Here is a 16193-nt window from a genome sequence, read left to right on the forward strand (position 1 = left end):
GAATCACAGGTTGGAAGGGACCTTAGGGATCATCTAGTCCAACATTTCTGTGAAGAGCAGAGTCCAAACAAGATGGCCCAGCACCCTGTCCAGACGACTCCTGAAAGTGTCCAACGTGGCCGAGTCAACCACTTCCCTGGGGAGATTATTCCAATGGTTGACTGCCCTCACTGTGAAAAATTTCCCTCTCATGTCCAATCGGAATCTCCCCAAGAGCAACTTGTGTCTATTCCCCCTTGTCCTCTCCATGTGACTCCACGTAAAAAGGAAGTCTCCATCTTTGTAACTACCCCTTAAGTATTGGTACATGGTGATGAGATCCCCTCCAAGCCTCCTTTTCTCAAGGCTGAACAAACGCAGCTCTCCCAGCCTATCCTCATATGGCAGGCTTCCCAGTCCTTTGATCATCTTGGTGGCCCTTCTCTGGACCCCTTCCAGCCTGTCCACATCCTTTTTGTATAGAGGAGAACAGAACTGTACACAGTACTCCAGGTGTGGCCTGACAAGTGCTGAGTAGAGTGGGATAATGAGTTCTTCACCTCTGCTGGTGATGCCTTTTTGATGCAACCCAGCATCCTGTTGGCCGCCTTGGCTGCAGCAGCACACTGTTCACTCATATTGAGCCTGTTGTCCACCAGCACCCCCAGGTCCCTTTCCACAGAGCTGCTCCCCAGAAGGGTAGATCCCAGTCTGTGCTGCACTCCCAGATTATGTTTTCCCAGGTGCATGACCTTACACTTCTCCTTGTTGAACTTTGTAAGGTTCTTGCTGGCCCACTCTTCCAGCCTATCCAGATTTTCCTGCAGAGTGTTTCTGCCTTCCAAAGTGTGCACTTCCCCCCTCAGTTTGGTATTATCAGTAAACTTCATCAGGCTACACTTGATGCCGGTATCCAGATCACTTATGAAAATATTAAATAACAGTGGGCCCAATATTGACCCCTGGGGGACCCCGCTTGTGACAGGTTGCAACTTGGAAAAAGAGCTATTTATCACCACCCTTTGGGTGCAGCCTGTCAGCCAGTTCCCCCCTCACTGCACACACCACTTGTCTAGGCCATAATGCATTAATTTCTCTAGCAGAAGGCTGTGGGGGACCATATCAAAGGCCTTGGAGAAGTCCAGGTAGATGATGTCCACCGCCCGCCCCATGTCAACCAGGCAAGTCACTTTGTCATAGAAGGCCACCAGATTTGTCAAGCACAATCTGCCTTTAGTGAAGCCATGTTGGCTTTTCCCAGTCACGTGCTTCATTTGACTTGTGATGGCCCCCAGGAGGATTCGCTCCATAACTTTCCCAGGGATTGAAGTAAGGATAATGGGCCTACAGTTACCGGGATCCTCCATTGAGCTTTTCTTGTAGATAGGGGTAACATTTGCCTTCCTCCAGTCCTCTGGGACATCCCCCGTTCTCCACGACTTCTCAAAGATTATGGAGAGTGGCCTTGCATCGATGTCAGCCAGCTCTCTCAACACCCTTGGGTGGATGGTGTCAGGGCCCATTGATTTGTAGGGTTCAAGCTCCTGTAATAATTCATGTACTAACTCTTCCTTCCCTGATGGTGGGTCGGTGTTTGGATCAATTGGGAATTTCATTCCCAAAGCCTGGGACCCAACAGTGCTGGTAAAGACAGATGTGAAGACAGTGTTGAGGACCTCTGCCTATTCTGCATCATTGGTAATTGACTCTCCTTTTCCATTTAACAGTGAGCCTATGTCTTCCTTCTTTTTCTGCTTATGCTTGACATGTCTGAAGAACCCTTTCTTGTTATTTTTCACGTCTACAGCCAGTTTCAATTCGAGTTGGGCTTTTGCTTTTCTAACTACATCTCTGCACACGCTGGCAATGCCATTGTAGCTCTTGACAGATAATCCTCCACTTCTCCGTCTCTGGTATGCTTCCCTTTTGGATTTGAGTAGACCCAGGACGTCATGGTTGAGCCATGGGGGCCTCTTGCTCCACTTACTTCCCTTTCCTTTGTAGTGGATAAATTGGCTTTGTGCTTCCAATAGAGAGTTCTTGAAGAACTCCCAGCACTAACTAGCTCCTTTGTCTTCCATGGAAACTTCCCATCAAATCCCTCCCAACTGAGCCCTGAGTGAACTGAAGTTTGCCCTTCTAAAATCCAGAACCCTTGCCTTCGAGCTGACCTTCAGGATGCTCAGCAGGATCCCAAACTCTGCAATATTGTGGTCACCGCAGCCAAGGCTACCACTAACCGAGATATTACAAAGCAGGCTTTCTCTGTGAATAGCAAGTCCAGCAGCGCCTCCTTCCTGGTTGGCACATCTAACATTTGTGTCAGGAAACAGTCCTCTATACATTCCAGGAACTTGGTGGATGACATGCGAGCTGCCGTATTGTTCTTCCAGCAGATGTCTGGGTAGTTGAAGTCCCCCATCAGGACCAGGATCTGTTGGCCAGGATCTTGCTTGAGTGCCCCAAATATCGCTTTGTCGGCATCGTCATCATGGTTAGGAGGCCGATAGCAGATGTCTACTGTGAGGTCCTGCTTGGAGACGACTCTTTTGACTTTAACCCAGAGGCATTCGATAGCACAGTTGCAGTCACCATAGTTGGCTTCGATACATTCAAGGTGTTCCTTAATGTAGACTGCAACTCCTCCACCTCTTCTACCCTGTCTGTCCTTACGAAAAAGCTTGTAATCGTCCATTGTGATCCCCCAGTCATTTGAGTTGTCCCACCATGTTTCAGTTACTCCTATGATGTCATACCCTTCTGAGTGGGCACGGAGCTCCAGTTCCTCCTGTTCGTTACCTAGACTGCGTGCATTTGTATACATACACCTGAGGTAATTACTCTTCTGTTTCACCTCCTGGGAGACAGCTAAGGAACCTTTATCACCACACTGCTCGGCCATTGGTTTTGAACAATGGTAGCGTTTCAGCTGGAAGCTAGAGTGCTATTCTTTGCCATCAGTACAGAATCATCTAGAACACTAATAAGGGAGATGAGAAAAGCAATTTTTTTGACAGTAAGAGAAAAATATTGCCTAATGGAAGAGTTGATCATATAGGTAGGCTCATTCTAACAATTAAGGGAGCATAGTGTAAATTATCTTTGCTTTGAAAAATGAATATTAAAAAAAAAATAAATAGGTGCTTCCTTGTCAGAATAAGGTTCCAATAATCAGAACCAGAGGCCACAAACTTAAATTAGGAGAAGGCCCTGTCTCTGGCACCAATTTCAAAACACGACTCAGCTAACATTCATACAGGTAGAATCTTTCCCACCATAAATAAGACTGTTGCCTTTCGAGAACAGTCTCCAGCTGAAGATACTCCTCTAAATATGTCCAGGTAAAGTATGGGAAGATGTTAGCTGGCACAGGTCAATATCATACAAGGGATTGTGCTTAAACTGTATGAGTGACTACAAGACTGAAGCTAAAACTCAATAATTTCTAACTTACTGGATCGTACATAGCTTAAGTGGCCAGAAATACTTCCCTGTAATTTTACAAGATCAAAGAACTGCAAGCCTTCTTACACAGTTACCCTCAGTGTTCTTCCAGCAGCTCTTAAGAGTGTAGTGGTTAGTGACTGCATTTGAATCAATTATCACATTACTAACACTAAAAAAAAATATTGTTATATTACTAAAAAAAGGTCATACAGTCAACAGATTTAAAAAATTTGTGTTAGAGAAGCATACTAATGATGTTATAAAGGAGGTGAGGAAGCAGAGGTGCTTGAAAATGGGAAGAGAGAATTGGGAGAGTGAAAGCAGTGGAAGGAGGGGGTAGAGGATGAAATTGAAGAGGGTGGCCATGCTATAACAAGAGCTTTTTTCATTCCTCCCCCATATAAAAGTTGAAAAAATCTTTCTCGAAAGAATATCTAAAGAGTGACAGATCACTCTCTAGTGATCCAAGTGACAGAGCATAACAGTCAAATTTAGGAGAGCACTTGGGTGCATATTATTTTTGTTAACAAGCTACAGAAGTCATTTAGAAAGGCAGAACTAACATGTCACCTCTGGCCTGCTCATTGCTGACAAGGAGCACTGGCATTTTAGCAGGGTTCTAGACTGAACTCCAGGACTAGCTGCAACTCGTAACTACTAGGCACATGAGACTGCTACGATGCCTTCCCTCCTGCTTGCCAAGTCATCACTTTTCTAGACTAAACAAATATAGACCTTTCATTGACTCCATATGTGTCATGTTTTCCGTGTTAACAACCTCTTACTTTTTTTAAACTGGGTCCCAAACTGGACACAATATTCTCTGTGGTCATCAAATAAAGGGAAATAATTATTTTCCAAGTACTAGATAAAATTGTACTGTAAACAAAAATAGGTTTTTTTGTAATTCTTTTTTTTTTTTGATTATTTACTTCAACAGCCAGAAGATTTGACTTTTTGCATTACTACTACATTTTTCTCTAGTCTCTCTGTGTAAAAATCATATCCTTTTCTGCTGTATTTCTATTTTGTATGTGTGCATGCCATTTATCCTTTCCTATTTATGCTTAGTGTGTTTCTTTATATAATCTGATTTTTTTTATTTCAGACTATTTCTTCAGTTCATCTAGCTTGTTTTGAATTCTAAATCTTTCCACCATAGTGCTTGCTATAATTGTAAATTGGAATCACCCTCAGAACTTATAAGTGCTGTTCTTATATTATCATCAAAATTGTTAATAAAAATATCAGATAGTTATGGACCTAGGCCAGATCACAGTTAGAATCATAGAATTATTAAAGTTGGAAAAGATCTCTAGGATCATCAAGACCAACCATGCCTCCTAAACCATGCCCTGAAGTGCCACATCTACACGTCTTTTAAGTACCTCCAGGGATGGTGACTCCACCACCTCTCTGGGCAGTCTCTTCCAATGCCTGACCACTCTTTCAGTGAAGAATGTTTTCCTAATATTCAGTCTAAACCTCCCCTGATGCAGCTTGAAGCTGTTTCCTCTCGTTCTATCGCTAGTAACCACAGTAGGATCCCTACAAATTTGAGTTAATGAACTACTAATTGCTGGCTGCTCTTTGCATGGAAGTTTTCCAAATTGTTCACAGCATCACAGAATCACACAACGGTTGAGGTTGGACGGAACCTTTGGAGGTCATCTGGTCCAACCCTGCTGCTCAAGCAGAACTGGTTGCACAGGACCTCGTATGGAGGCATTTTTAGTATCTCCAAGGATGGAGATTCCACAGCCTCTCTGGGCAAATTTCTCCAGTTCTCACTGAAGTGTTCGTTGCACCTCTAATAATTTAACCTAGACCAAATTTTTGTATTTTCTCTGGAAGACTTCTAAAAGCCTTATAAATGTCAACACAGAGCTGTTTCCTTCCCTTTACATTCCCAAATCTACAAAAACCAGTTAACCTGTCAAGAAAGAAATTAAATTGGCTTGATATAATCTGTTCTTATCAAATACAAATCATTTGTTCCTTATCACCTTGTTTATCAGCTTGAAACTAGTATTTTTAAAGAGTGAAGATAAAACTTAGGTCCTTGATCACTCTGGTCCTCACCTTTTTTTCCTTCCTTCTTTTTTTTTTTTTTCCCCTCCTCCTTTCTTTGAAAGGTGTGTGCCCTTCTGCAAGTGTTTGAAACTTCCTTACAGTTTTGAATTTTCAGACATAATTTTCAGTGGAGTGAAGACTGCTTCTGCTTTGCCTTTAAGTATAGCACAGGGAATTTCTACAAATGTAAATGTTGCAATTTCTACAATGTAAATGTTGCAAAACAGAAACCGAATGTTGAGTCTTCCCTGTGACATCTGATGTTTTCTCAAATTTTTATTAAGTAGTGATTTTTAATTTTTTTTCTCTTATTTTGAATATATTTGTAAATATTTTTTGTTACTGTCTTTCTGTCTCTTGCTTCTGTAACAAATATGTACTTTGGATTTTATTATTTTATTCTAAGACATCTGTGTTATTCTTCAATAGCCATCTATAGCAATGTTTGACTATATCCAACATTTACTTTATTAAATTCTGTTTACACATCATTAAGAGGGATTTTTAAATAGCTACAGAAATTGATAGTATTTTTTCTTTTTCTCAAAAAAATACAGTTTGTTGTTATAAATGACTTCCGGAATTAATTCCTAAGAACATTCACCTACCAATTTCTCAAGTTTGGTGAAGTTTAGATTTCTGAAAACCATTGACTTGGTCACAATTTTCTTGTCTCATTTTTTTCATTTCTTAAGAATCATAAATTCTGCTATTTCATGGGCCCTTTCACAAAAATCACCTTATTCAGGCTCTCTATTGGTTCTTGGGCAACCAAATGTTCATTGACTATTTTATCAGAGTTCTACTTAAAGAATATTATGGGCACTTTATTAATTTTTTTGCTTAGATGCATAAGAGATGACCTACACTGTCTTGCATCAGCTGTTAAAAGTATCATCAAAAAGCTGAATTACAGACATTTAAGGCAGGTGATTAACACGTTACCTTCACATCTGAAATACCTTTAAGGGGTCACATTTTTATTAAAGCTGTATTATAGGCATATTTTAGCTTAATGGAATATTACTGCCATCTCAGTAGCAACTCGATATAGCTTATACTGAGCTTTTTGTTTTAGGCAAGATTAAGATCCTTCTGCTTCAGAGTTCAGTGATTTAAATATTTTCAAATTTATTATTATAATTGGAGGAATTTTTATGACACTTCCAAATAAGAAAGTTATTTGAATTTCTAGAGAAAATATTCAGAAACTTCTCTTAAAATTTAAGACTGCCTTTTTTCCAACAAGTGGAAGAAATGTGAAATAATTGGAAATTCTGTTCTGACACCTTTAACATTGGCAACTTCTACAGTTAAGCCTGCAAGGGCAATCAAGATATGATTTTGGTCTCCCCTGTTCTTGACAGACTAATCAGCATCTCCATAGAGTCTTTCCACCTGGCTTTGTTCTTTGAAAACACTGACTTATTTTGCTTAGTACTTCCATGTTACTGGTTATTTTAACTACCTTCCTTCTAGCATGTGCACATATGTCAATGCAGAGATAAGGATCAGGGAAGGACATATGGTTGATACCAACTACAGAAATGTTTCAGGAGCTCCCAATACTGACGAGCACAAGAAGAGAGACTCTGTGACAAATTCCAGTTGAATTACAAGAACATGTACAACACAATGCAACACGGAGACCATTTTAGTTCTGCGAGAAACCTAGTATAAGAAACCAATATAAACAGGGAGGCTGTGACTGACTTAAAGAGACTTGTGGAGCACTCACATAGGTATGAAGTGTTTGGCAAGCTTACTCTATAAAACTTGTGCTGTGAATGTGGACATACCCATTCCAGCTGGTCACAGGTAAAAACTCTCCGTTCATATTGCATTTCCTTTCTACAGTGTGGACATTCAGAGCTAGATTCAATTTCAGTTTACGATGCTTCCACTGATGTATTTATAGGATTGTTTGGTCTTTAAGCTCCTTTCAGAGTCCAAAGAGATCTCATCATCCCAGTCAGTGAAAACTAGGGAATAATTTATTCAGCAAAGTTACAAGGAAAGTGATGTTAGAATAGACAGAACAGAATAGACTTACTTCAGTTGGAAGGGACCTACAATGATCATCTAGTCCAACTGCCTGAGCACTTCAGGGCTGACTAAGTTAAAGCATGTTGTTAAGGGCATCGTCCAAATGCCTCTTAAACACTGACAGGCTTGGGGCATCGACCACCTCTCTAGGAAGCCTGTTCCAGTGTCTGACCACCCTCTCGGTAAAGAATTGCTTCCTAATGGACAGTCCAAACCTCCCCCGGCGCAGCTTTGAACCATTCCCATGCACCCTGTCACTGTGTAACAGAGAGAAGAGCTCAGCACCTCCCTCTCCACTTCTCCTCCTCAGCAAGCTGTAGAGAGCAATGAGGTTGCTCCTCAGCCTCTTTGTCTCCAACCCAGACAAGCCCAAAGGCCTTAGCTGCTCCTCATAGGACCTTCCTTCCAGCCCTTTCTCCAGTTTTGTTGCCCTCCTCTGGATGCATTCAGGGACCTTCACATCTTTCTTAAATTGTGGGGCCCAGAACTGCACGCAGTACTTCATCCACGTGAGGCCTCCCCACTGTTAAAGAGAGTAGGGTAATTACCCCTTTTGACTGGCTGGTTATACTGTGTTTGATGCACCCCAGGATGTGGTTTGCCCTCTTGGCTGGCAGGACCCACTGCTGGCTCACATTGAGCCTGCTGTGGACCAGCAACCTCAGGTCCCTTTCTGCAGGGCTGCTCTCCAGCAACATCCTCTCACAATTTATACCTGTGCCCGGCATTGCTCCATCCCAGGTGCAGAATCCAGCATCTGGACATGTTAAATTTCATCCCATTAATCATAGCCCAATGCTCCAATCTGTCTAGATCCCTCTGCAAGGCCTCCTGTCCCTCACGAGAGTCAACAGCACCTCCCAGTTTAGTATCATCAGCAAACTTGTTAATGGTGCATTCCACTCTGGCCTTCAGATTGTTGATAAATATATTGGACAGAACTGGCCCTAGAATTGAACCCTGAGGAACACCACTGGTGACCGGTTGCCAGCTGGATTAGCCCTATTCACTACAACCCTTTGAGCTCTGCCTCTCAACCAGTTCTTCAGCCGGTGCACCGTGAACCCACTCATCCCACAGCTGGACAACCAGTCCAGCAGGTTGCTGTGAGGGATAGTATCAAAAGCCTTACTAAAATCCAGAAAAACGACATCCACCACCTTCCCTTCCTCCACAAGCCGGCTGACCTTATCATAGAAGGATATCAAATTAGTTAAACCGGATTTGCCCTTTGTGAACCCATGTTGATTGTATCTGAGGATTGCATTATTTTTTAAATGCCTTTCAATAGTACCTAGTATAATCTGCTCCATAATTTTTCAGGAACTGAGGTTAGAGTAACAGGTCTGTAGTTCCCTTGGTCTTCCCTCACTGTCTTTTTGTAGATTGGAATTATATTGGCTAGACTCAAATCAGCAGAGACCTCCCCGGACTCCCAAGACCTTTGGTAGATGATTGAGAGGGATCCTGCCATAACATCCGCTAGTTCCCTCAGTACTCCTTTGTTGTCTCAATATATGTTTCTAGTGTTATCCTATCATAACCAGGATGTCTCCATGGAACTGGTAGACATGGCAAAGGACTTGTGTAAGATCCAAATTTCTAGAATCATAGAATCATTAAGGTTGGAAAAGACCCTTAAGGTCATTGAGTCCAACCACTAACCTATCACTGCCAAGTCCACCACTAAACCATATCCTCGTCTACCCTTCTTTTAAATACCTCCAGGGATGGAGACTCAACCAACTCCCTGGGCAGCCTGTTCCAATGCCTGACAACTCTTTAGGTGAAGAAGTTTTTCCTTATATCCAACCTAAACTTCCCCTAGTGCAGCTTGAGGCCATTTCCTCTGGTCCCATCGCTTTTTACTAGGGAGAAGAGTCCGACCCCTGCCTCGCTACAACCTCCTTTCAGGTAGTTGTAGAGAGCGATAAGGTCTCCCCTCAGCCTCCAGACTAAACAACCCCAGTTCCCTCAGCCGCTCCTCGTAAGACTTATTCTCTAGACCCTTCACCAACTTCTTTGCCCTTCTTTGGACACGCTCCAGTAGTACTTAGCAACAAGTTCTAAGTGCAGTACTTAGCAACTAGGTGGCACTGTACCTAAAATAACTTTAACTCTAAGTGTTTATGCAATCAAATATGCCCCCTGGATTCTACTTCAGGGTTTACTGAATTGCTCCATGAACTCTATCGATTGCATTGACCAGATGTCCAATGTTCAAAATGTAAGCTTCAGGCTTCAGCCACTTCTATGCCCACACTTAAATTTAAATGCTTAATCTGCCAGCTGAATGTCATTCACAATGACATAAAAGCATAAAAGAAACACCAGTGTCTGTAAATGAGAAAGGATGTTAAGCTTTTTGTTAATACCTACTGAAATTCTATTTTCAGATAACTATTGAATGGGAAATATAATTCACAAAAAACAAACAATGTCACTCCTTAAAGTGAGACTTTAAAATAATTTACTCTTTTTTCTTAATTTCATTTTGTCTTCTTACTCATTCTGAAGCAAAAAAAATAATACCAGGCACCCTTTTAAGTGTTACTTCTATGGAAGGAGAAAGATGCTTTATTCAGGGAGTCAAACTGCTCAGGAAGAGCCTGTAAAATAAAATTTTAGCTTTTGTTATGTCTTTTAAACTTGGAAATGTATTTGGTTTTATGTAAAAGGGGATTTTTTATTATCTATGCATGAGGACTATATGTAAAAGAAGATAAAGATCATTAACTAACTTTTTGTCATCTTTACTTGTTAAAGATCTAATCCAATTTCAAGGTTTACAGTGTGCTAATCAAATCTTATTCTGGCATTTAATCGGACTACCTAGAAAAATAGCACTGAAAAACTATTATCGTGTGTGTAAGATATTAAATTTTTCAATAAAGATAAAAAGTTAATATACAAATATTGGTCTAAATAATTTCTTAATTAGATCGTCCTCTTTAAGAATGTGTAGCACAGATAATTTATTACTAATTGTTTTACTTTTTAACAGAACAAAAGGCATCTCCCTGACAGGGTGTTTAGAATAAAACACAAAATATTTAAGGACTGTATTACAAAATGTAACAGCAACATTTAAACCCAGTAAGGTCAGGGAAAAACAGCATCTGCATGTAACTCATGCAGAAACCTACCTACTGTTCCTTGTCTTTACATGATTTAGCAGCCTTGCACTTTACCGTACTATTGCCTGTTCAGCCATTACCATCATGTCTGAGCCAAAGCTAAATGAAGCTATGCAGAATATCCAAGTTATGATATAGCTATGAAATATAAGTTTAGGCGCTCATTCCAGATGCAATATGACAGCAAATTTACTTCAGTCAAATTAGTTTCCAGATAAGAACAACGGATAAAAACAAAGTTTTTTTTTTAGCACAACCACACTAACCACATAAGCTCTCTTTATTCAGTGCTTAAGTGAATGGGTATACTATCATATAAAGACGACTATGACTTTGTAGAGTTTAATATATGTCATTATTTGTTTCTAATTTAAAAGCAAATGTTATTACAAGGATTTTATAGTTCACAGGGAGATATTAATATGCATTCATTTGCATTTTGGAACTATCATGGATAAGGCCTAATTCTGCTCAATACTGTAAAAGGATATTAAGACTAGAGAAAGAAGAGAGATAGAAGGAGAAAGGGAGGGAGAAAGGGAAAAAACCAAAAAAAAAGGACAATGTATATTTACCCATAAGGGCAAGTTTCTAAAATTACTCTTCATTTGGTTAAACGCATAGGTTCATAAACATTCTGAATAACATACAAGAACTCATGAAGAAAAACATTCCAAAAAGAATTAATAGTTTCAGAGTTATCTGTCAATACAGCATAGAGTAAGCGTAATTTGTTCTTATACAAATATAATTACTGAAGTTTATTTGTTCACATTCATTTGCTCATTTTTGAATTGAATGTTATTTTCAAAATTAATTAAAAATCTATCAGAGAAATACCAGACTTACTCTCATAGTGAATTAGGAAACCAACACTGGAGCGACTGTTGTCCGTAGTGAACAGCAGATACATGTAATTTCCAGTACTGATAAGGAACTGGGGTGCTTGTGTTCCATGGTATTCTCCAATTAATGGTGATGAGCTAGCTGGTCCATCTCTGACTTCCAAAGTATCATAATTGACTTCAGTCTGAAATCTGAAAAGGAGTATACAAGACAGCTGGTAGGCAGAGAAATAATGCTATTTTCTTTAACTGTCAGAAGTTCAACCTATGTGTAACTGATGAAGAATATCATACATACAAGAATTTGTGTATCTATGGATCCATTGGTGTATTACTGAAGATAACAACTAAGGAAGGTTTTATGCATCTTTTTCCTTGCTTTGTTTTGCCTGGTATCAAATAAAATTCATAATGGATGTAATGTACTTCAGTTCAACTATATGGCTGGGCTTCAGAAAGACATTTAGTGGGGAATCTGGGTCGAAAAGTGCAAATTCTCTCAAAGAAAACTGCATTATGAAGACCCAAGAAATTTCTTGCCCTTAGGCTAAATAACAGTTTGACATCTTCAATAATAATTCATTATTTCACCTGAATAATTTCATTATTTTGTGGTTATATCAGATACTCTTGCAAACTGCAGCATCTAAACTTTGCACACATCAATTTTCCTGTCAACAAAGTTTATGCTATTACACAGATATCTATACTGATCTAAATATTTTTGCCTAGAAACCCAGTTTCTTATTTTCATAAAATGTTTATCTTTCACAACAAGTATAAAAATATATGTTCTGAGATTTTCTCTTCTTTTCCCATAGGGCTTGTTAGTTCAAACTCTGAGAGCAACAAACTCTACCCCTACGCAATACAACAATTTTTTCAAAGCGAATGCCCTTAAGCTGCCTTGCCAATATGGGACACATGTTTAGTGGGTCTGAGATAAGAAACTCTGTTCTTGTAATTAAAGAAAACTGAAAATTATTAAACATTTAGAAAAGGGGAAATACATGGGACATTCCTTCAAAGTGTAAATAAACTTTATACTTTGTTAGGTAACGATGACAGAACGAACAAGTTCCCCAGCCAGACCAATACGTTTTACAGACCAGTTAGCATTGTTCATGTAAAATCATGCTCACAGACACATCAGTATCAGTAACAGTGAGTATTTAGTAGTCTCTATAGTTCTTCTCTTATGAATCCCTGAAAACAAAGCACATTCAGAAATCAGAAAGTATTCATTTGCTTAACTATCAGAGCTAACGACCGCATGAAAACTGACAGACCCTTCACATTGTTCCTTTCTCTTCACACAGAAAACTCTCTAGATCTACAGCAACCTACTCTATTTGGATATGTTGGCTAAAATCCAGATGATTGCTTTCACTGCTATCTATCCACACTGACAGTGGAACACAGGGCTTGCAGTCTGCTAATACATTAAGTATCGTCAGGACGAGCCTCTGGCAGTGAAGACAGCTAGCATGGAATGACCTACATCGATACTATTAAATACATCCTTTAGCCTCTTAAAGAGGGAGATATTATTCAAATATCCTGTTATGAATGGTTGCTTGCCCACACTAACTGCTGATCATACTTGATAATTATTTGGGAGAACACTAGCTGGCAAGCTCAAGAGACTATTTCAACAATATAACTGCACAAATACATGAGTTCTTGTGTCTGGGAAGGTTCTCTGATTCTGTTTAATTTACCAGAATAGACAGTCACAGAGGGCATCACTAAAGTACTTGACAGTTTTTCAGTACCTTTCCTTAATTTCAGGTTAAACATTGATTTATCCTGCAGCAGAATGAGGAAAACAGACAGATAGTGCTAGGCTGGTTTAAAAACTTTATTTGTACTCATAATGAATGGACTCAAGATTCAATAGTTCAATTATTTTGACAGTTATGTTTGTGAGGGAAACTAATTAGGAATAAAGTGCTCTCAGCCAGCAATTGCAGTATGCTTAGCAGAGTAGTATGATCTCCTCATCATACTCCTGATCATATTGATCTCCTTCTGTAACAAGGTGACCTGCTTAGTGGATGAGGGAAAGGCTGTGGATGTTGTCTACCTGGACCTTAGTAAAGCCTTTGACACCATTTCCCACAGCATTCTCCTGAAGAAACCGGCTGCTCATGGCTTGGATGGGCTTTTCTGCCAAGACAGACATTGACATGCTGGAGCATATCCAAACGGCAACGAAGTTGGTGAAGGGTCTGGAGCACAAGTCCTATGTGGAGCAGCTGAGGGAACTGGGGTTGTTTAGCCTGGAGGAAAGGAGGCTGAGGGGAGACCTTATCGCTCTCTACAACTACCTGAAAGGAGGTTGGGGGGGGGGGGCTGTTGGCCCCTTTTCCCAAGTAACAAGCGACAGAACAAGAGGAAATGGCCTCAAGCTGAGCCAGGGGAGGTTTAGATTGGATATTAAGAAAAAAATTCTTCACCAAAAGGGCAAGATGTGTAGATGTGGTGCTTAGGGACATGGCTTAGTGGTGGACTTGGCAGTGCTAGGTGAATGGTTGGACTTGATGATCTTAAAGGTCTTTTCCAACCTAAACAATTCTATGATTCTTTGATAGCAGCAGGTTGAAAACCCTTGCTGGAGACAGAAAACTTAAAATAACTCCTACAGGAATTGTTACCCATTACAATGATGTTTATTCCCGGGAGGTTTTTGCTCATCTCAAACTTACAAGGAAAGTATTGGCCCACTGTTAAACAGGACAGGTGAAGTAGTTACAAACAATGCTGAAAAGGCAGAGATTCTCAACACTTTCTTCACCCCTTTGTTTACCACTACTGTTGGGCCCCAGGCCTTGGAAACAAAAATTCAGGGTGATGCAAACACAGACCCACCATCGGTGAAGGAAGAGTTGGTACGTGAAATATTACAGGGGCCTGAACTCTACAGATTGATGTGTCCTGACATATTGCCACGCAAGGATGTTAGGAGAGCTGGCTGACATCGTTGCAAGGCCACTCTACACGATCTTTGAGAAGTTGTGGAGATGGAAGGACATCCCAGAAGACAGCTAATGTCACCCCCTTCTACAAGAAAGTCTTAAAGGAGACAACAGAAAGTTATATGCCCATCAGTCTTATTTCAGTCCCTGGGAAAGTTATAGAATGGATCCTCCTGGGGGGCTATCACAAGTCAAATGAAGCATGTGACTGGGAAAAGCCAACATGGCTTCACTAAAGGCAGATTGTGCTTGACAAATCTGGTGGCCTTCTATGACAAAGTAATCTGCTCAGATGATGCGGGGTGAGCGGTGGTCATTGTCTACCTGGATTTCTCCAAGGCTTTTGATACGGTGCCCCACAGTCTCCTCCTAGAGAAAATGATGCGTTATTGCCTAGACAAGTGGCCTGTGCAGTGAGGGGGGAACTGGCTGACAGGCCACACCCAGAGTGAGATGGTAAATGGCTCCTTTTCAAACCAGCAACATGTCACAATGGGGTCACACAGGGATCGATACTGGGCCCAAGGCTGTTTAATATCTTCATAAGCGATCTGGATAACGGCATCAAGTGTAGCCTGATGAAGTTTACTGATAATACCAAACTGAGGGGGGAAGTGCACACTTTGGAAGGCAGAAACACCCTGCAGGAAAATCTGGATAGGCTGGAAGAGTGGGCCAGCAAGAACCTTACAAAGTTCAACAAGGAGAAGTGTAAGGTCATGCACCTGGGAAAACATAATCTGGGAGTGCAGCACAGACTGGGATCTACCCTTCTGGGGAGCAGCTCTGTGGAAAGGGACCTGGGGGTGCTGGTGGACAACAGGCTCAATATGAGTGAACAGTGTGCTGCTGCAGCCAAGGCGGCCAACAGGATGCTGGGTTGCATCAAAAAGGCATCACCAGCAGAGGTGAAGAACTCATTATCCCACTCTACTCAGCGCTTGTCAGGCCACACCTGGAGTACTGTGTTCAGTTTTGATCCTCGATACACAAAAAGGATGTGGACAGGCTGGAGGGAGTCCAGCGAAGGGCCACAAAGATGGTCAAAGGACTGGGAACCCTGCCAAATGGGGAAAGGCTGAGAGGATTGGATCTGTTCAGCCTTGAGAAAAGAAGGCTTAGGGGAGACCTTATCAGCACGTTCCAGTATTTGAAGGGTGGCTACAAAGAAGATGGAGACTCCTGTTTCACAAGGAGTACAAGACAAGTGGTAATGGGGAGATTCCGGCTGGACACAAGAGGAAAATCTTTCACAATGAGAAAAATCAGCCATTGGAATAATCTCCCCAGGGAAGTGGTAGATTTCCCAAAGTAGGACATTTTTAAAATGCTGGGCAGGGTGCCAACCCATCTTTTTCAGACAATGATTTTGCCAAGAAAGGCAAAATGATCCTTGAGGTCCCTTCCAACCTGGTATTCTATGATTCTATTAATTTATTTCTATTTATTTAATTCTATTCATTTATTTCTAGCTCACTTTGGTTTTGAGGGTTTGAGAGGGGGTTGGTTTTTGGGTTGGGGTTTTTTTGCAATCTTTGCACTGCCACTGAAATGATAAATCAAGATAATTTATTATTGGAAGTGTTGCATCCTTACTGAAAGTACTTAAGAGTTACTTTTGGGGGTTTTGTTTTATTTTAATGTTTATTAGCATACTTATGTTAGTAAAAGGTAGGATATTCTCCAAA

General features: G+C 40.8%; 1 protein-coding gene across 1 annotated transcript in view; it reads right to left on the bottom strand.

The window, feature by feature from the left end:
• The window catches only part of CSMD1 (CUB and Sushi multiple domains 1), a 1237849-nt gene that overhangs the window by 301052 nt on the left and 920604 nt on the right, over positions 1–16193 (bottom strand). Inside the window, exon 17 of the mRNA XM_075086937.1 lies at positions 11532–11719. Within this exon, the coding sequence (XP_074943038.1) occupies positions 11532–11719 (188 nt within the window). The remainder of the gene's footprint in view (positions 1–11531; positions 11720–16193) is intronic.

Source organism: Phalacrocorax aristotelis, chromosome 3 (assembly GCF_949628215.1).
Source record: "Phalacrocorax aristotelis chromosome 3, bGulAri2.1, whole genome shotgun sequence".
Taxonomy (NCBI): Eukaryota; Metazoa; Chordata; class Aves; order Suliformes; family Phalacrocoracidae; genus Phalacrocorax; species Phalacrocorax aristotelis.